At 30.8% G+C, this 22948-nt stretch overlaps 1 protein-coding gene and 1 long non-coding RNA gene across 3 annotated transcripts; one reads left to right on the top strand and one right to left on the bottom strand.

Annotated features, from left to right (window-relative positions):
* Positions 1-4190: 4190 nt before the first annotated feature.
* On the top strand, positions 4191-7667 carry LOC114179306. Its single transcript, XM_028065596.1, has 5 exons — positions 4191-4512; positions 5446-5633; positions 5904-5937; positions 6440-7056; positions 7146-7667. The coding sequence occupies exons 1-5, from the start codon at positions 4191-4193 to the stop codon at positions 7398-7400; spliced, it is 1416 nt and encodes a 471-aa protein (XP_027921397.1). The 3' UTR covers positions 7401-7667.
* Positions 7668-9730: 2063 nt separating this feature from the next.
* Positions 9731-14420, bottom strand: LOC114176829. 2 transcript variants are annotated; one of them, XR_003603055.1, is made up of 4 exons: positions 14251-14420; positions 10605-10822; positions 10402-10503; positions 9731-10319 (listed from the first exon to the last, which is right to left on the bottom strand). It is a non-coding gene; the product is annotated as an uncharacterized LOC114176829 (long non-coding RNA). The 2 variants fall into 2 exon arrangements; XR_003603054.1 differs by having other exon boundaries at positions 9732-10319; positions 10605-10810.
* Between the last annotated feature and the right edge of the window lie 8528 nt (positions 14421-22948).

Here is a 22948-nt window from a genome sequence, read left to right as displayed (position 1 = left end):
TCATCAATAAAGTGAACATAATATTTGAAACCAGATGGAGACACAATTGGGGTAGGACCCCAAACATCAGTATGAATCAAATCTAAAATTTCCTTAGCATGTGAGGAAGAATTTTTGAAAGGCAACATATGCAATTGTCCAAATTGACAAGCTTTACAGAACGTGAATGAGTCACTAGGTAATGTTTTCACATTGCATTCCTTCAAGACCTTCTCCAGTACTTTATTGTTGGGATGTCCAAGTTTCCTATGCCAACTTTCTTTAAGAGACATGTAGACATAGGAATCTTTATTGTCACGTAGTTGATATAAGCCATTTTTAAGTTCCCCCTTTAGAAGTGCCTTCCCTGTCAGCTTGTCCTTCACAAAGCAACAATTTTCATCAAACTCAACAAGTATATTGTTGTCAGCAGTCAACTTTGAAATACTCAATAAATTTTTGGAACATAAAGTACATCGTGCAAATTTAGATTATTCAATTTGGTTGATCCTGAAGCCATTACTTTCAGTCTTGCACCATTACCAACTAGTAAAGAATTCATACCATTATTTTGACCAAGTTCCTGGATTTTGTCACTTTGGTGAGTCACATGGTTGCTGGCTCCACTGTCAAAATACCATTCATGGTCTTGACCTTGATAAGGTAAAGCTATGAATGCACTGTGTGTTCCTTGCTTTTCACTTTCACTAGAGTGAATTTTTCCTGTATATGTCTTATCAAATCGATAATAACATTGTATAGCAGTATGACCACTCCTTCTGCATACCTGGCATATTGGTTTTGACATTCTACCTCTTCCTCTGCCACCTCTCATGCCTCTGAAATTAGAACCTCTCCAATCACCTTGAGATCCAAATTTGATGCCTCTGGACTAGTTCTTGGTAGCAAAGTTTGCAGTAGCATTCATGTTAAGGCTGCTGAAATTATTGAGTTGTTCTAGTCTGCTTTCAAAGGTTAGTAATTGAGTTTGCAACTCAACCCAACTAATGTCAATTTCGTCAGACAGCTTAACAACAACTGAATTGTAATCAGAATCCAAACCATTTAGGATCTGAATCGTCAAATCAGAATTAGATATTGGTGAACCTGCCAATTTTAACTTATCAGCAAGGTTTTTCATCTTACTAAGATATTGCTCCATCTTCATGTCTCCTTTCCGTGTGCTGTGAAATTTTGATTTCAGGTACATAATTCTGAATCTGGTGTGTGCACCAGCAAGGCTTTGAGCTTCATCCCAAAGCTGTTTGGAAGTTTCACAATGCAGCAATTGAGTTGCAATGTCTATTGACATAGAATTCATCAACCATCCTAGAATGGCTTGATCATGAGCTTGCCAATCCTCATACGTAGGATTGATTTTATTTGTTGTGCTATCATCCACAATGAATTGCTTTGGACATTTTATTGTCCCTAGCATATATCCATCAAGTTTGCAGCCTTTGATTACTGTAGGACAAGAGATTTCCATAGTGTGTAGTTGTCTCTGTCCAACTTGACAAAGATTGTAGAGGGGAGATCATTTTTTTGGTTGGCAGCGGAGGACATGGTTGTTTAGGTTAAGGATCAGAAGCTGTATGCTTGAATAACTCTGATACCAAGATAGAAAATGGTATAGAATGATGTGTCTTTGCATTGATCATGTGGTGTTTAAATACAGAGAAAATATGCCAAATAAAGATCCTACAGTATTGCTCATTATGTCATTATGTTGATTTGTTGATTGAGACAAATACTTTCCTAACCTGGTGCTTGACAAATGATACGGTAATAATTACTCTGATATTACAATAATAAAGGAAAGTTAATATATGCAGTGAAAAGTCAGGATCAAAGACTATAATTCATAGAATATTTGATTTGATTCTGTCTAACTAGGAGTTCCTTGCTTTCATGTAAATATTCAATAAATTTTTTTTTTAACTTTGTACAGGTTTTGAGTTTTTGTGAGAATGTTGGTTGCTTAGTTGAGTTTTTCTAAGCAACCTCTCATCCTTTTGCTTTGTTGAAGGCTCTCCAACTTAGCCATCCCTTTTTTCATATTCTTTATCTAATATTGTTTCTTTCATTCCATTTTTGACATGTCATTTTCATTTTTGTTAAGAATAAACTAGACCATAACTCCACAACCCTAGCCACACCCTTTTTCTTTTCCAAGTTAAGGAACAAATATGTATATAATATTTTTATTAAAAGATTTATTTTTAAATAAAAATAAAAATAAAAATATTGTAAAAAGTTGATTTTTATGTATTATTTGAAGATATAAATATACAATAACATGTAATTTAAATTATTAACACTTAACAATTAAGTTTTATTTATGAATTATAATATAATAATTCAACATTGTAAATATAATAATTATTTTGATTTGTTTGATTAGATACGTTAATTAATCAATTACAACTCAAAAATCTTTACCGTGTACTTTTTAATATATATATATATATATATATATATATATATATATATATATATATATATATATATATATAATTAAATAAGTTAAAAAGAATATATATAAAAAAACTAGTGATGCAGGTTAGATTTTTAACTCATTTTTTTATGATGGGTTAGTCTGATCTATTTTTATGAATGAATGAAGTCAAAACGGATCAGATTGTCAACCTTATCAATAATTATTAATTTCATCTTTGGATAGAATTTTAATTATTTAGTTATATCTTGTCATAGTGATAAAACACTAACAATGAGAACATATGAAAGAGTAAATATGCCTTTGGGATGATTTAATATTTACACACAAAAATCTAACTAATTATTATGCAGTTGTCACCATCGGCGCATACCAATTAATTCTCCGTGGAGCTGACTAATATGGACACACATCTCAAGCTCATAACCTTTTTATATTTTAAAATAAATTAATTTGCACAATAGAAGTCACTTCGGTGAAATGTTATTTCAATTAGTTATCCTCAAAATATATAAATAAAGAATAACACAATATAGTTCACATTTAAACATGATTGAGTAATAGATTTCATGAATATGTATATAAATTTTTTTATTATATTCTTCATATCTCAATTGAAATATATACACTTTCTCAATTGTGAAAATATTTAAATATATTATGTCATATCAAAATATACCTAAAAACAAAATTAAAATCAATTATCTAATTATCAATATCTTTTTCTTGTGATTGGAATAAACAAATGATACACATATATGATCTTATTCTAGCTAAAAACACACTCCAAATAAGTCGAAAAGTAAACATATCATTTTAATCGATACAGTGTCTAGGATTTAAGTTTTAATATATGCTAAAAAAATGCATTTGACACATAAAATTTTTTAATATATTCTTTTCTCTAAATTTAAAAAATGAATTGATATAATTTTTTTAACCTAATTACATTAATTTTTTTTAAGTGCCAAATGTGTTTCATACTATCATTTGAATTGTTTACACTGTCTAACACATCTCAATTTTAATATTTGTTAGGAAATCATTTGATACATAAATTTTTTTAACACAATAATTAAAAGGATTATGTTCATTCATTTATAAAACTTGTGGATTAAAATGTATTAAAATTTTGAACTGTGACAAATCTGGATTTGGACATTAAAGTTCAGAGACTAAAAACACATTTAATCTTTTATTCTGACACCCCATCATAGCTTCATGTTGAGAGAGAGCTTAGGTCTAACAAGATGATGCATTTTCTTTATATACCTACACCGTACTATGCTTCATATTGTTCAACAATCACCCTACGATCACCAACACACACTACTATGGCTCCTCTAATGCCACTAGACAATTATAATTTCGTCTTCATGTTCATCTTAGCCGTTGACCCATTATCGGTTTCGATGGCTCTACTATTCCACGTTAGACTTTAAGAAAACGGGAAGAAATTTCTAACATCAAGATTTTTAAAACCCCATGTGATTCAGTATAATCATATTTGTTTAATATGAAATATTTCGCTACCATTTTATAAATATAAAAAACGTGATGCGCTATATTTAGACTTTTTTTCCAATGAACCACTGTTCACGTTCTACTACTATTATTTACTATCTATTTCTTTTACTGCGAAAGTTCCGTTCATTATTATGGCTCTATATAAATAAGAAAGAGTTTGTTAGGAAAGAACACAGCTGAGGAAAATTGAATCCTTAAACTATTGCTCCTTATTGGTTCCTACGCCATGGAAAGCAATTGCGACTGCAACAAGGGCTTCGCGGACAGTTACATGTTGTTGAAGCCGGAGAAAGCAGGTTTCTTTGATCTTCTCCGTATCTTAACTTTCAGAAACATATCACAAAGGAAGTTTTTGGAAAGCCATGCAGCGGGTGATTTTGATGAAACTTTGGCTCATCGATGGCTCATATTTATTTCTATTTTGGCTCAGAAGCTCTTGCAGCTTCTGGCTAAACCATTGTCACTCTTTGGAACTTGCGTTGAGTTTTTCATCAACTTCATTGCCCTCAATGGTGGTCTATTCAGCCTTCTTCCTAACTTTATCAAAGGTTACTCCTTCCTTCTTCCTAACTTCTCTCTTAACATGTTATCAAATTGGTAAGAAAATTCTTATTACCTGTAAACCATTTTTTATAAACATGAATTTAACTTCAATTATTTCGACTTCAAATGAATAATTAACTCGTAATTCATTTTTAACCCTGAAATCAAATATACTAAACATTTAAATCTCGACACGAGATTTTCATAGCACACTTGTTGTTGGTATAACCATTGCTTTGTGTTTAGAAACAAATTGACACTTTTAACACTTCATTTTACCCTCGATTATTTTTTTATTTTATTTTTGTTGAGATGTATCGCTTTTAAGAGATAAAAAAAGAAGCAAACAATGGAGCCAAAGTGAAAAATCAGACCCCGCAGAATTTCCATCGTTATATATATATAAATATATATATGTTAAAAATAAAATAAAAAAAAGGTCAAGCTAAATATCTCTATATTGTTTAAGGTCGTAATTCTATTAGGATTATAGTTTGACCCGTCAACTCAAGTAGGCAGATCTTAATAGACTCAACATTTTCAAGCTTAGTTTTTAGGAGCCCGGTTTAGCTTTTATTTCAGGTTCTTTGTATTCATCATTAAATTGGACCAGGTCTAAATCTAAATTGTCTGTTCTAACAACTTTAGTTATATTTTCACTCATTTTATAAACAAATATTTAAAATAAAATATAAATATAAAAAAAGTGATACTGTAATTATTTATGAAGAAACCAAATTATGAATTTCCCAAAAAAAAAGGTTAGATACTGCATGGTACAGCAGAAAAAAAAAACAAAAAAATAAACGCTCAGGTATTGTGAGAGAGAGATAAAATCCCATTAGTTCCATGAGCTTTTTGGCTCATGTAAATATGATTATTCCATTTATGGTGTGTGTATATATTGTAAATATAAAAGAATATATTTATATAAACAGGTTCATTGGTCTTGCCGGATCCTAAATCAGAAAAGTATTTGTCTTTAATCGGAAATTTGGATGTGCGAGTAAAATTGGATGCTACGCATGAAGATTTTAAGTATTATCCTGCACTTTCTATGATGGCTTCCAAAGCATCCTACGAGAACCAAGCTTTCCTTAAAACTACTGTGGAAGATAAATGGAAGGTATTAAATAATTATTTTGTTCATGTCATTATTTTATGTTTAAATGATTAAAATGAACTTTTTTTAATATTATGGAAAATTAATTTTCAGATTTGATAAACAGTTTTTCAATGAAAACAAAAAACCTTTGTTGAGTTACATAAATCAACTAAACAAAATTGACGTTAACAGAATCGTAATGTTAAATTGCTGTCTATCGATCCTTTTATCCTCAAGTTCATTTTGACGTATCTCTAATTATGTTTGTAATTTTCTGTTTAAATTTAACAGATGGAGTTTGTGGGACTTTTCAACTGCTTGAATGGTAAGAACTCAAAAGCATATCTTACACTTTCAAATCAAATTCTTAGATAATTATAGCTTATAATTTGAATAGTATTTTGTAATGATTTAAGTTTAAAAAATTCACAAATTACATTATAATATAAGATTTGTTATGTGAATTTTTTTTTTAAATTAGTTTTTGAGAATAAGATCTACATTTCAAAACCTACTTATTTATTTATATCATATTTATCTATTAACATTTTCTATACACATCTCTAATATATATATATTTTTTTAATTTTATTATTAGTCATTGCTCATATATAAAAAAAAAAAAAACTACCTAGTACACATATTTAATTCACTATTTGTCATTCAAATTTGATATGGAGACTTTTGAAATTAGGTGGATGGTCAATTTTATTGAACAAGTCTCATACAATTAATTAACATGGTTAGAATGAAACATTGAACAGTTTTTGAAGTGTACACAATTTTCATCCTTTCAACGTTTACAATGTTTTTGACTTGCATGGCAGAGTATCAAGGAAAGACGACAACTCAAGTGTTGATTGTTTTGGATAAGCAGGAAGATCGGCACACATATGTTGTAGCCTTCAGAGGAACAGAGCCGTTCGATGCTGATGCATGGTGCACTGATCTCGACATCTCCTGGTACGGAATTCCCGGCGTCGGAAGAATGCATGGAGGGTTCATGAAAGCCTTAGGGCTACAGAAGAACGTTGGGTGGACAAAGGAAGTTGGAGAAGGAGACCAGAGTGTTCCTCCCTTAGCCTACTACCTGGTCAGAGACATTCTAAGAAAAGGTTTGAGCGAAAACGAGAAAGCAAAGTTCATAGTGACAGGGCACAGTTTGGGAGGAGCACTCTCAGTACTGTTTGGAACGATCTTGTGTTTGCACGAAGAGACATTGCTGTTGGAGAGGCTGGAAGGGATCTACACCTTCGGGCAACCTAGGGTTGGAGATGAAGTGTATGCAAAGTATATGAAACGAAAATTGAAGGAACATTGTGTGAGGTATTGTAGGTTTGTCTACTGCAACGACCTTGTTCCGAGGTTGCCCTACGATGATCAGGAAATGATGTTTAAGCACTTTGGGACATGTCTTTTCTTTAACAGACGCTATGAACTTGAGGTAAGTCGTGTATATCGTGATTGTATATGATAGTTATAATTGTTATTTTCGAATGTTGAGAGTGTATTTATATTTATATTTGAATGCAGGTTCTTGAAGAGCAACCGAATAAGAACTACTTCTCACCGTGGTGTATGATACCAATGATGTTGAACGCAATGTTGGAGCTGATAAGGAGCTTCGTTATTGTGTACCAAAGTGGACCTTATTACAGAGAAGGATGGTTTCTGTTTGGTTTCAGGACTATAGGGTTAGTAATGCCTGGTCTACCGGCTCATGGTCCCCAAGATTACATTAATTCCACTCTTCTAGGAACGATTCAAAAGCACTTCAAAGGAGAGTGATAAGTGAGCATCAAGATGCATTCATGTTTTATAACTCCAAATCTCAAATCTAAACTATAGGTTAACTTATACTGGAGTTCTTTCAATTGTAAAATTCTATTATTATATTTGGTTAATATAAGAATTCTAAGCTTTATTAAATTTATAGGTGTCTACTGTAACTTCACAGTACACATATCGATTGATATGTTGTAATAAGAAAAAAATAGATTTAAAATAGATTAATTTTTTGTTTTTTAATCAAAGTAAAGTAATAAAGTAGTATTTTTTTTTTTACCTAAATTAGTAGTTTGTCAAAATTTGTTAATTTTTTTTTGTTAAATTATCCTTTTCTTTATAATAAATATCACCATGAAATTTAAGTTTATTATTAAGTTAACTTATATCAACTATGTAGCATCTGTGAAATATTATACCAATTCAGAAATTACAAATAAAGAAAAAGTATAGATAAAGAAGAATTTTATTTCATTATTTATATAAAATTAGCTACATAAGTAATTTAATTACCGAAAATTATAAAATGGCGTTTGGATAGAGAATAAATAATGTCATCTTTGTTGAAGGTATTGCTTTTTGAGAATTTGTTCTTGCACCACCATATTTTTTTCATTGCAAATATAAGCAAGTTAAAGAGTCAAATTTATCTTCCTTTTCTTCCCTCCTCCTCCCTTAGAGTATCTCCATAATTTCCTTCATTCCAACTCTTATCTTTTTACTCCACTTCCACTCCATCTTTTTCCTCCTCCATCTCCATCTTCAACTCCATTCTATCTTCTTCTTTCACCTCCACCTCCACTCCCACCCTGTCATCTTCTTTCATCTCTATCCTAAAAAACTTTCACAAGTTCTCATTAAAACAAATAAAAAGATCATAATAATATGAAGTGTAAGAAAAAGAAATGAGAATCAACGATGAAAAAGATGAAAAATATAAAATGTAAGTTATAAATTTCATAATTTGTATGCGTTCTGAAGTGTACAATTTGTGACTATAATTACAGCAGTGGTATTATTGGAATTTTAAAAAATATGCAGTTACAAGAAAACAATATGGGTGCAGAAAGAGATTTCCTTGCTCTTTTCCATGTATTTTAACAAAAGACTATGGACTTCTTATTTTAAAGAATTGGGTAATAATATCTTTAAATGAGACCGCCAATTTTGTATTAACATTTAATGTTATTTTATTATTTCAAAGTTGGCACATCTTTTTGGAAATAAATAATTATTGAGTTTGGAGTTATACTATGGTTGTTTAGACTTTGACGTGTCAAAAGATAATTTAAGAAAAAAGGCTACATGGCCCTGAAAGAAATTTGATTGCTCCTTGTTTTTCTTTTCTTCTTTTTCTTTGAATAGTAAACAAAATTTACACATCTTTTACATTGCTCCTTGTCTTAGCTTTTCGCATCTTTGTTATTCTATTACACTTGAAAAATATTCATTCATTGTTAAAACTTTTACCTTTGAAATGAATATTTAATAAAGATAAGTTAATACAATTAAGGTGAATTTTTTACAAACATAAATAAGAAACGAAAGACAACAAGATGACTAGCTTACAAAGAAAAATTAACTTTTCCAGAAATGAACACTAAAAATATCACTAATTATCGACAGTACAACAAAAATTCTACAATAATTCGAGTTTAATGATCTCCCTCGAGCTACAATCATCGTCCCTTGATTGCCGTGCGTTTGTCGTTGCCATCACCATCGGTTTTTTCCTCTTTTTCCTCCTTTTCTTTTTTTCATCCATCTTTCCTTAATTTATAAAGAAATTTCATTAGTTGACAGGAAATTTGTTGCTCATGGAGAATTTTTTTTGTTTAATAGACATAGCAACGCATTTGTAGGTAATTATCAATGGTAAATTCATTGAAAAAATGTAAATGTGGGACTCCTTGCTTCGGACAAATAGTTGACCTTTTCCGACTAATTGTTTATCAATGCATGCATTTGTCGATAATGGCTGTCATTAAAGAAAGAAGTGGATCTATCATACATATTACTCCGGAAAATGTTTGTCAATAAATAATTATTGACAAATAAATTCTTCAAATAAGTAACACAAATATTCATAGCAAAATTACTAACAAAAATATCTATAAAAAAAGAATCTTTAAACCAAATTACCTTGCGTGTTCACAGTTCGAAAATTCTTGTATTTGAGATATATATACTCTCACACAGAAAATAACAAGTTATTTATGATACACCTTTATACGAACATATGTTGAAATAGTGTAATCTTAGAAATCAATCATTATATCATATACTAATCAAATATCATATACTAATCAAACGTGATGGTAAGACAAACATATAACCATATCGTAAACCTTAAATATCAAATTTAAGAACCAAATATCTTAAACATATAACACGAGTTTGGAAAGTAAATATTAAATAAAAAGTGAGTATCACATACCATCTTAAGACCACATATAAACTTTAAATAACAATATTTAAATTATTATTTCTACTCTTGATCATTTTGTTGTTGGTTCTGTTGGGATTGTTGAGGGTCTTCTTGTTGGGGGACATGTTGCTTGTGTTGGCCTTGGTTGATCAAGTACTTCTGATAAAGATTTTGTGCATCAAGAGGGAGAAATTGTATAATTTCACCCAATAAGGACTCAAAGGCTTCCATCTGGCGAGACAATGTTCCTTCGCCTCCTCACAAGCTGAAATTCGTTGTCTAAGTTGGTTTATCTCCTCAGAGTCATATATAGGCTATCATTCTCGCTTCTACAATTTGTAGTAAGTTGTTTAGCTCCATAATGTTTTCCACCAATTGTTTCAACCCAACACTGAGTCTTGACAATCTTGTCCTGAATAGGATTAAAAGCACTAGTCACTTCTGCTTCGTCCAACCTCAGACTTGGCTTGTGAAAGTCTAGGCTCAAATTCTTCCTATTAATAGAAAATGAAGAATTATTAAATCAATATACTATAAGTTCAAGGAAAAATAATGTAAACATTGAAAGGAGCTTACATGTGTCTTATATCTTTCGTGGACAAGTTGGCCATTATCCTTCAATATATGAGTTTGCTGAAAGACCTCATCAATCAACATAGATAGTCCAAGCTCCTGTTCCTGCAACACATTTTGATATGTGTGTGTGTAATTAATGTGCATACCATATGAATGGCATGTTCATATTTGCTAATAGAACCACTTGTGTGTAGGATCCCCACCTTTTCAAAAGCCTGATTTTTTTGTGTGGGTGCGACAATAGATGGGGATAGGAGAGGTTTGGGTGTCACAACAACAATGGATGGAATTGGGGCAGATCAAGATGGTATGTGATCTGGTGTAACTCTTGGCACATAACGTCGTTCCTTTCGTTGTGTAATCCGCTTTCTTTTTCTGTCAACATAAGGTGGATGTTGAGATGGACCTCCTGATGACATTTCTATATATATAAGAATACAATATTGTGAATAAGAAATTAGCCAAAATGTATTGAATTTAAAGCATAAAGTTATTCAACAATGCTCTATAGGAGCATGAAATGAAGATGTTTTAACTTAATAGTAATGATGTTTGCATTGTGGACAAATTTATGCTATCTTATACTCGTGGAGGAACTACCTGTAATGAATTCTCTTTAGAACCAACAATGTGTTTTCCATGGCGAAGAACACTTTATCGTTATAATTGAAGACAAGAGAGTCCGTTAGAACTTTTGAAGTTTCTTTTCCAGACAATGTTTGTTTATCTAATTACTAAAATTGAGCTTTCATGAAAACAATGGATAACTGTATTTGAATCCTAAATATAGTTTGATGTCATCTCTTTTGAATTTTTAACTGGATTTTTTTCTGGTCAAACAAGAGCCCTACTATAAACACAGTCTCTTCGATAAGAGAGAGATATAGAATAACCTTAATAAAAAGCAATAAACATCTAGGTAGCTTGTAAACTGCATGATGTCTGAGAACTAAGCCAATCTCAGTAAAACTAGCATGTCTTTCACTCTCATGAAAAGAAAGTACAGAGTATTGATTCTTCAGATTCAAAGTGCTTTTGCAGTGCTGACAAATAACCTCATCTGTTTCATACTTAATGTGCTTATGCAGTGGTACATGTGAATGTGAATATGTTTGTATATTGGTATCTTTAAAACTGTGAAATATATTCTAGCTGCAACTCTTAGTTGTGGTATCTTATAGTGTATAAATTACAATAGCATAACCTCTTTATGATCATTAAGATTCAGTTTACTTTAAAATTGTCCATCTCAATGTGTTTTAGTTTAAATTTGTTAAAACTTGCTGGTGGACAAAAGATATGTTGTAACTTCAAAGACTTCATCACTTTCCCTACACTTACGTAGGAATTAATACGAAAACAATACGGACACATAAGGAGCACGATGGGTATGGAAAGATGAGGAGATGGAGCAATATACTGCCAAATCAGCATATAAAAAGCTACAAAATATTTGCAGAGGTGAAGATTCTAACATGTGTACACTATTCTAGAAAATAAAGACGCTACCTTCTGTGCAACATTTTGCATGGAGGATAATATTAAATCGGATACCAACCTAAGAAATCTGCGCCATATGGGAATAATAATAATATACCGCAATCTTCTGTGTCCTAAATGCGAATAAAGGGAGAAATCAGTTAACCATCTACCTTTTAGTTGCAAGACAGCAAACTTTATGTGGAATACGTACAACAAATGGATAGGAGCAAGCACCGCTATCTATAATCAGACATAGTCCAACTTCCAACAGTTTTGCTTAAAGGAAACTAAAGGCAAAGGAAATAGAAGTTGGAGGTATGTGTGGGTGACTGTTATTTGAAATATTTGGAGTCATAGGAACAATGTAATATTCAAGAATGAGAGAGAGGAGATATTCTGTCTGACACAGATAAAGCTATGGACTTGGATAAGAAATAGACTTCCAAGATCCACTTTCACATACTCAAATTGGTGCATATGTCTGGTAACATACATAAAATATCTGGCCAAATAATTTGGCAGAGGGGATAAAAAATTAAAATGGAGCCTGTGATATCTTAGCTGGTATGGGTGGGGTTAAAGAAATGTACTTACACTGGCAGCAGGAGTCCAAAGAGTACATAACATGGTAAGCAAATGGGCAATGAATGTAGAGGACAAGACTTTTGAAATAATGACTCCATAACGTGAGGGCTGCTACAATGCAGCAGGGTCCATATTAGCTTTTAGTCTGGATCTATCTGAAATTCATACTACAGTATTGCCATTTTGATGATACATAATGTTTATAGGATACTATGAAACGCCTCACTGTTCTATTGCTATACAATTATAAGGTTTGGAAATATCACAGGTATTAGTTGGTGCAATCAGGGGCGGATGTTTCTAACAGAGGTGCAGATTACATTTCTGAATAGTCATACATACATATAAGCTGCAAAGAATTGGCAATGAACCATAAACACTACGCTCTATTGGGTTCTGAGTGGGTCCAGCAAGAGACTGTATCATTGCTGGAAAAGTGCATATTGGGTAAGATGAATATTAAATGTAAAGCCTAGGATGGAATAGTCTAGTGCAGGGCCACAGGTGTCATTAGCTTGGATCAGGAAGTGCCAACAATAACTAGTAAATTAAGTGCAAAAGCAAATGACTGGCAGAGAAATGGAACTGAGACACAGTCCTGCATAGTGGAGTATAGAGTTATAAATCTGTGGTGTAACAGCAGAGAGAGTACGATCCTGCTTGGCTAAACAGGGACTAATGTAGGAAAAAAGTGTGTGCAGAGAAAAAGATTAATACAGGGGTGATTGTAAAATGAGGGAGGGTGCCAACATTTAAGTCACCGGTATAAACCATTCTGTCAGCAACATAATCAGCCCACAATGGCTAGCATTACAAAGCCCAACAGAGTACCCAGAAGTCCTTCACGCTGACATTGATCTGGAGCAAGTAGTCGTGCTTGTAAACCATGTTAAGAGCTAGTGTAATCATAGTTGGAAAGAATTTGATCTAAAAATTATATGGTTACATGTATATGGTGAAATGGGAGGACAAAGCTAAGGGGGTATCATAAATAGCAATTGCAATTGTGTTTTGTTGTGGAAAGAATAGAGGTAAAGGTATATGGTACTAGGAGGACAAGTTTGTAACTGTAAACCAAGACTATTGTGTTTTTGTACATAGTTATATTAATACATATTTATTTTGCTGATAAGAAAAAAAAATCGGTGTCTGGTTGTGAAGTGGTAGAGACTTTAAAAAGCATGTGATTCCCATTGACCAACTATCATAACTCTCCTACTAAGAATTAGGTTTCAAGATATAACCCTCACACTGTGGTAATAAGGTACTGGAATCTTCTAGTTTCTTATTATGTCATTTAGCCTATACTTACCTTTATATTTTGCATCATTAGGTATCTAGTGCGCGACTGTGCCAAAATGCATGCACTACTTCCACTATCAAGAAAAAAAAAAGATGGGATCTTCTAGAAGTTATTTGCGGTGATTTATGTGTATATAGTTATTGTGCATCAACACGGATAAACACTACCTACAAAGCATATCATAATAGAACCAAAATCAGAATAAAATGCAAATAAAAGCCATATATAAACAAATTCAATGCAAAATTGATAGCTGCAACCAGACCCCGAGAAAAATCTTCAAGAAAAAAATAAAATGCGAAAAAACCTGCAAGGGTTCTACACTCCGGGAATCACTATTCACAAACACTCGCATTTCAATCCTAAGTACTAACACCACACCATTCAATTTGAAAGTAGAGATATGCAAATGGGAAAATAATCCCAATTGCCCGTACAAAGAATCACTTCAATTATAGTGAAGAGTTGAGAGAGATTACCAAATGAAGAGAGGGAGAGAAAGACTGACTGAAGGTCTTTGCATTAATCTTCAGAATGTATCAATGTAAATGTGTGAAACCCTAGTCACACATTTGGAACGCATAGCGTGAGGTGTGTGAAGTGTGAATAGGGATGAAAATACGTAAGAATGTAGATTTCAACTTTTCGTTTTTTGGAGGTCCCGTATTAAAGAATGGAAGCTTAACTTAATTAAATAAATATTTTACATTTGTTAATTTACTGTGTAAATAAATTTTTACAATAATGATTTAAAATTATTTTAAATTAATAATAAAAATTTATTTATTAATGAATTATAATATAAATATACGTTTTAGTTTTTTTTGCATAAAATAATTAAAATTAATATATTTAATCATTATTTTAATTTATTAATAGATTTAATTATGTATATTCTGTAATAAACATTATAGGATTAAATATATTTTTGTCTTTCAACATTTAGTGAAAATTGAAATTAGTTCCTCTTGAAAATCTTGAACTAATCTAGTCCCTCAACATATAAGTGCGTGATTTTAGTTCTTATAAACCAATTTTATTAAGTTTATATGATGTTTTAAACACAATTTATTATAGTATTTTAGTTTGTTTACATCATTTAACATATGTTCGCTTCAATGTTAGTTGATAAATGCGTTTGAAGTGTCAACAACTTAATAAGATTTGGTTTAAATGATTAAATTCACGTATCTTTAAATATGATAGACTAAATTGGTTTAAAATTTCCAATAAAAATTAATTTCAATTTTCACTAAAATTAACCTAAAATTATATAAAATTAGTACTGTTTTTTTTAACTCACAATTCGTTAAAAAAAATTATTTACACAATTTTGTACTTCTAATTTGTGTTGTTACCTATAACACAGTTGAATCCATTCTCACTAAAAATGGTGATGCACTTAAGTAGATCTTTTGATAAATTATGGTATTTGATATTTTGAATGAATATTGAGATTTACTTTGTTGGAAAATACATATATGATATGATTGGTTGAAATTGTTTTCAGTTATAGATCGAAAAACACACAAAACAAAATTTAATTAAAAAGAAAATCCATGCAACATCAATTACTTTACATAGATCCTTTTACATGTATTATGGCTTCCACTTAAAGGGGTAGAAAAGAAAATATATGATTTATGGATTGTAAGGATAAACACCTTTTGGGCATGTTGGGGGAAAAACAACATTAGTTAAGTAATATTTACATTGTATTTGCTAAACAATGTAGAATATTGAAAAGAATATGTGTAAAATGTCATTCCTATATAAGTGATTCTCAATTTTGGTAATAAAAACTTGAAGAAAATAATGTTCCATGAGGGGTGTAAGAGATTGAATTCATTGAATATCATATTTGAATTTGCATACTTATCATTGTGATCAAATTTCGTACTTGAGATCTCAATAAATTAAGTTTAGGTTTATCTCTACGTAACAAGTAATCAAAGTTTATTATTTCTTAAAAATTATAGTTAAATGTTTTCATATAATCCTTGAATATGTAATAAATTTCACACCACAAAGTATTGAATAACCTTCTTTGACAAAATAAATAGCTTCAAATCTAACTTAAAGACCAAAAAGAATGAGTTGCACGAATTTCGTAACAACATTCATTATTCTGCAACTTAACTAAATAAATATTATAGAAAAAGAAATGAATTTCAAGAAATCCCTATTCTCCGATAATATACTTATTTTATGTTTGTATGTTACATTTATACAAAATAATCTTTTTAGTTGATGTGTATACATAATAAATAGTCATATATATAAAAAATAAATTTCCATTATAATTATTCAAATGAAGAAAAAACACTATTAGATTTAAAAAAGTATGTTCATGAGAGGAATTATAAGAGAAATTATTTTTATAATTTAATTATACATATTTTTTAGTATAAGTATAGTTAATTGAGTTTTAAAAAATAATTATAAAAATTAAATCATAAAATCATAAAATAAGATATATTGATAAAGATAAAATTGATAATAATGTGTGTACATTAAAACATTACAAAACATTTAGAAAAACAATCTCTATTAATAAGTATGTATGAAAAGTAAAAACTACATTTATATTTCTTCTCGTAATATTTAATAATATATATAAAGAGAGAAATAATTTTTTTATATTGTATTAATTAATACCCACGTAAAAAAAGTAAATAAAAAATCATTATAATTGTTAAAATAAAAAGGGAATTAGTAAATTTTAAGAAATGTATTCAAAAATAATTCTAAAATGAATTATTTTGATAATTTTATCGCACATAATTTTTCTTCATTTTAAATATCTGAGAGCCTAGTAAATTGTATAAGAATAGTAATGGTTTTTAAAAGATTAAATTATAATATTTAAATGGCTTACTTATGTCATGAATCTATAATAAATTTGAACTTTCAATTGAATTCCTAATAAATTTTTGTGGGCTATAGAGTCTTTAAAATTTTATAAAACTTTTCAATTGAGTTTTTATAGTTAAGTATGACGTTTAACCTATCCATCTGACAATTATCTTGCAGTGTCACACTCCATAAATGTCCCAACATGAGGAGATCTTTTTAATATTTATGGGATTTAACGAAAATCATTTTAAAATTATTAAATTAAAAAATATAAAAATACAAAATTAAAAAAGATATATAAACATCTAACAATAAAATTATGAAAACAAATTATAATGTAAGGCCCAGTTTTATTTTCTACCCTAATGTTTAAGGGTTGGCCTTAATCTGTTGGGCCTAAGGGTTGGCTCATACGGTGCTAAGGCCCCTAAAGCTGCTAGAGTTTCTCATTCAGCCTCATTCTTGCAAACAGAACCTAAAACGCTGCCCCCTTTCTTTCAGAATGCTCTACTAGGGTTTAACTTCGATCTTGGTCAAGACTGCTCGAGCTCAGTTTTGCTTTTCCACTCCATGTAAGTGATTCTCAAGCTCGCACTTGTACTCCCTAAAGCTTATTTTTGTATTCTTCCACTTAGGGTTCCATAGTAACTCTGTTCTTTTACTGCCTCGCTGTTCTTCCAGTTTCTAAGTTTGTTTCTCGAACTGTCGCACTCCGCAGTTGGTGTCGAAGTCTTGTATAAGCCTTTTCCATGTAAGGGAAGCTAGGGCTTTATTGTTTTTAAGTGTTAGATGCCTGTCTAGTTGATTTTATGTACTGAATGGTTGAGATACGTTACTGGTTGTGTGAAAATGCGTGAATTGCACTGCTATAATGATGTGGATCTGTTTCTGCGCGAGAGAGAGTGGTGAGCTTTGCTGAACTTGCTCAGGCGAGCGGGTTGGTCGCTCAAAACGAAAGCTCTCGCTTAAGCGAAGAGCTCTCGCTTGAGCGAGAGCAGCAACTCACTCTCATCTCTATTTCGAGGGCTCACCTAAGCGAAGGCCACTCGCTTGAGCGAAAGTAGTCTCGCCTGAGCGAGTTGGGCTCGCTTGGGCGAGACCTCGACGTGCTCCCTGTTGCAGTCTCGCCCAGATGAGAGTAGACAGCTTGAGCGAGGGGTTCCTCTCGCCTAAGCGAGGACTCTTTAGCTTGAGCAAGATTAGGCATTTCTAAGTGTATATTTATGTATGCCTCTCATGATTGGTTGATGTGTGCTTAAAATAGTTCAAACCATGATGCTATATGTACTGTATATGTTATGTTGGGGCTGGAAGTTGATGTGTTTAGCATGGGCTTGGTGTGATATATGCTTGATTAGTTTGGCATATAATATATATATATATATATATATATATATATATATATATATATATATATATATATATATATATATATATATATATTGGCATGAGATTGATGTGTATGAGAACTCTGAGTGGTTGGTGAAACATGGGTAAAGTGCGGGTAGGACGTAATCCCATGACCTCCTTAGGGGAGTGTTCATGTTGGTACCTCATCTAATGGACGTAATCCCGTGGACCTTCCTAGGGGGGAGTCCATGGTGGTGCCTTATCTAATGGACTTAATTCATGAATCTCGAGGTGAGAGTTCATGGTGGTGCCTTAGCGGCAGGACGTAATTCCACGAGAGTAACGTGGTGGTGCCTCAAGGCCAGGACATAATTCCACGAAGGCCACGTGGTGGTGCCTCATGTAAGGATGTAATTCCGCGAAGGCCTCGTGGTGATGTCTCACTGCTAGGACATAATTCCACTGTCGCGTGGTGGTGCCTCATTATGCGTATATGGATAGTCAAGTATTGGGGTCTTAAATGATTTGGTAATCCATGTGTGAATGTTTGTTATTTATGTTTGACTCTGAAATTGCATGTTGACTGTGATGATATAAGATTCCTTTGCACTAGCTTACCCTTTCGCTTGCTTATATGTTGTGTGTGGCTTTCTCTTTTGTGATGATCATCAAATTTTATTGATGTGAGCAGACGTGAGAATCCCTGACAGTGGTAATGATAGTAGAGACGCTGCAGCTTGAGGGTTGGACGGGTTTTGGGCTCACTGTGGAGCCTACAGCTGGAGGAGACCTAATAGTTTATGATTCTTTTGTTTTGGACAAGACCTTGTACTACCTTTAGAACTATTTCACTTTGTTTTAGGCAGTGTGGTGCCTCTTCTCTTGGTTATCGATATGTTTGGTGTACTGTGTACCTTCATATCCCAAACTCCGTACTCTTTGTATATTCATGTATGTGACGCTTTATTAAATTGGTTTTATCTTTTTAATTGAGACGTTACATATAACATTACAAAATTTAAAATTACCAAAAATTACAGAATTATAAAAATATTAAAATATATAATTTCACAATTATTAAATTATAAAATATGCAATTATATAATTATATAATTAAAAAACTAGTTACAAAAGTTATGAAATTTTGAAATTATAAAAATACAAAATTATTAAATGATGAAATTACCAAATTATCAAATTGTAAATTTGTATTTGTATTTTTTATAATTTTATATTTCACAATTTTTAATTTCACAATTTTATATTTTCAAAATTATAAAACTATAAAATGATAAAATAAAAATTTGTGAAATATAAAATTTTAAAATTACAAAATTACAAAAAAAATAAACAAAATTATGAAATTATAAAACTATAAAATTAAAAATTTTTATACTATAAAATTAAAAAAATTATAAAACTGGAAAATTATAAAATTGTAAACTATAAAATTATGAAATAAAAAATTATGAAATATTAAATTATAAAATTTAAAAATTACAATTTGATAATTTGATAATTTTTTTGTATTTTCATAATTTCTTAATTTTATAATTTTATAATTGTATATTTTATAATTTTGATTTTATTAAATTATATATTTTTTTATAATTTTATAATTTTTTTAATTTTCATATTTTTGTTTTCATAGAGTTACATATTTATAGTTTTTATATTTTATTTATAATTTTATAATTTTAATGAAATTTAAAAATAATTTTCATTAAATTTAGAAAAGATATCGTCAGGTCTCTGGTAACAGTATATTATGTGACGACATTTATGAGAGTGATAGCTGCAATGACGAAATTTATGAGAGTGATAGCTGCAATGATGAAATTTATGAGAGTGATAGCTGCAAGATATCTGTCACATCAAAAAGTTAACAGCCATATCTACCTGTAGAGACTCAAAGGAAAAAGTTTTTAAATTTTAAGGATGCAATGGACCATAAAAAATTATTAAGGACTCAATTGGAAGTTCTCAAATTTATCAAAGACTCAAATATAATTAAGCGTATTTTAATAATAAAATGTTAAAGTTATAAATAGAGATTCTATTACCTAAAGTTGATTTTATAAAAACCACTTTTTAGGGTTTCTTTCTAAACTTCTCCTCCATCTTCTCTTTAGATTTTTAACCTTTAGAAGATCAAGAACCATAAAATTGCTCTTGTGACTCAAAGGTGTTCTAAGTGAATCTTTATTACTTTGTGATCATAGTGATATGTTAATATTTCTAATTGGGGTTTTATTTGTCTAGTTAGGTCATCTTGTAAGAAATATAACTTTAAAGATTTTCTTTTTTAGTCAAGGAGTTATTTAACCAAGATAACACAAAAGATAATTTTAATTCTTGCACTCATGATTGAGATTGATTGTTTGGTACATTGTGACTTTTATTGTAAATTGGTAGGTTGCAATTGATTGATTTGGTTTGATGTGTGAAAATGGACTGAATGAGAAATTTGTGTTGGCATGTTATAATTGATATTTGAGTTGTAAAGTTTGAATTGATTATGTGGAGTAGTGTTCTACTTTCTAATAAGTCATCTTGATTAAATTGGTGTTGTCTATGGGTTGATTAGAGGATAAAAAAAGCTTATTAGAAGCTAAAACATCCTCTGTTATGAAAATTTTTGTGTTTAAGTTATGCAAACTCGTTGGACGAGATAAACTCCCATTGAGTGGGTGTTAAAGTTGCGTTTACCACAAATAAACTAATTCTAGACTCAAATATGAATTTATGCATGGAATCGAACATTAAATCATCCAACGACCATGAGATCATGAAACAAATTCCACGAACGACCCATAATTTACCAGGTCTTGATCATCATGGCAGAGTAAATTCATTATACCCTTGCCAAAATAGGGGTCTTCCACCTCAGATCCTGCTATAAGAACCTCCTTCAACTTTCATCACCTAAACTACATCCTCTATATAAGTCTTCGAATAGAGTTAGAATGACTTCACAATGAATATCCCCAATCAATGCATAACATTAAATTAACAAACATTCCAATTCTTCTCAAAAGCACTACATTTATACAAAACAAACCATTCATTCACCAATCTAATCTTTTCATCCCATTCATCTACATTCATTTTCCCAAAACCATTGCATTTTCATAGAATAATAATTCCTCAAAGTTCTCAACAATTCAAACCAAAATTCGAAGACGTGTTTTGATAGACTTGCTCAACAATCCCAATTACTTGCTTAACGAGTTAACTCTGGAAGGGCATTCATCCAACGACTAAATTGCTCATCCAATGACTTGAGCACTGAAACAAAAATATAGTTAACTTCGCCCAATTAGTGTAGACTCACTCAATGATCCATTCTCCCTTGGCTCTCTCCCATACTCGAATTTGGTTTTCGCCCAGCAAAAATATAGTTGTTGTTATGAATGCAAGATTGATAGAATGATAGGAATGTTAGTAGTTTTTGCATAATGTGACGATGTTCAAATTTATTATTAGCTCACATTTTTTTATGTTGGATGTTATATGATCGTTGTTATGGCATGAGCAGATGGGATTGCATGTGGTAGTGAAGCTAGGAAGTAAAAGTTGGTATAATGTTAGAAGTCAAGATATAACATATATGTGTAAGTAAACTTTATATATTGTGTATTTGCTAGTCTTTATTTTTGTATTAACTTATTTAAATACTAGTTTCTCTGGAAAAACTTAAATCAAAGAGACTATAATGACATCTTATTATTGTATGTAGGTGTTTTCTAATGTAGACAAGTTGCTTAATATCATAAATGTATGAACTCAATAGGTATAATCATTCTAATAGAGTAATTCATTTAACTAATTAATATGACTAAAAAATATTTAATTTTTATTCGAACTAAAGTTGTCCCACTATGGTACGACTTCTTCATTATCAATACAACACTGAAGTCTCTCCAATATGGGACGACTTATTCATTAACAATTTAATACTGAAGTCTTCCCATATTGGCACGACTTTGCTTAAAATATTAATTAAAGTCGTCTGAATATGACACGACTTCTTCATAACACAGAAGTCTCTCCATGTTGGCACGACTTCAACTCATTTTAATTAACATCGCCTCATCTTGGCACGACTTCTTCATACTGAAATCGCACCACCTTAGCACGACTTACCCTTCGCTGGAATTTAAAAAAAAAATTGCACCATTCCGGAAAATACATAATTAAATTGCACCAGTTTGGAAAAAAAAACCGAAATAATATTAAGTTGCACATTTAAAAATATTTCGTTATCTAGTAAACCATGTTATCTACATGTGTTCAATAGTAGCGTATTAGATACGTCAAACATCGTGTTTACTTTTTTTTTCATTGTTGGAAGAAGGCAGTCTCACGAATATATCAAGATTCTAAATTAATTACGACACTCAATTCGATGGTTGGCATTACAAATTTACTAAAAAAAATAGGTATTTTGTGCTTTCCTCCTCCAAGTGACAAGAATCTAATTAACCACCATGAAGAAAAGTGGTCTACAAGGAACACGTGAGTTGTCAAATATCAAGTTGCAAGCATTTGATTAAGATAAATTATCAATGAAACGTTTATCATGAACCCAAAAAGGAAAAAGAAAATTATTGATTAAATGAAATAAGATTATCGATGTGATTCATTTGGGTTAAATGAATGAATTCTATAAATTTTAAATCAAATTACAGTAGACGGATTAAAAGTAATATACTAGTTTTGATATATTAAAAGACGAATAATATTTAAGTTAATATCCCTAAATAAACATCATTAAGGTTAAAGTAAAATTACCTTCAAGTCACTCATTCATAAATAATACTCGATGCATTAATATTCAAATGACATCAACTGTGTTCCGGGAAAAACAATTAAAATTACATTCGATTTTCTGCCTACAAATAACAATAATGATTAAATATATTTTTACCATTTCATTTCAATTTTGACATAAAATTATAATTTATTGTT

Source organism: Vigna unguiculata, chromosome 3 (assembly GCF_004118075.2).
Source record: "Vigna unguiculata cultivar IT97K-499-35 chromosome 3, ASM411807v1, whole genome shotgun sequence".
Lineage (NCBI taxonomy): Eukaryota > Viridiplantae > Streptophyta > Magnoliopsida > Fabales > Fabaceae > Vigna > Vigna unguiculata.
This window is presented reverse-complemented; position numbering and strand designations above follow the sequence as displayed.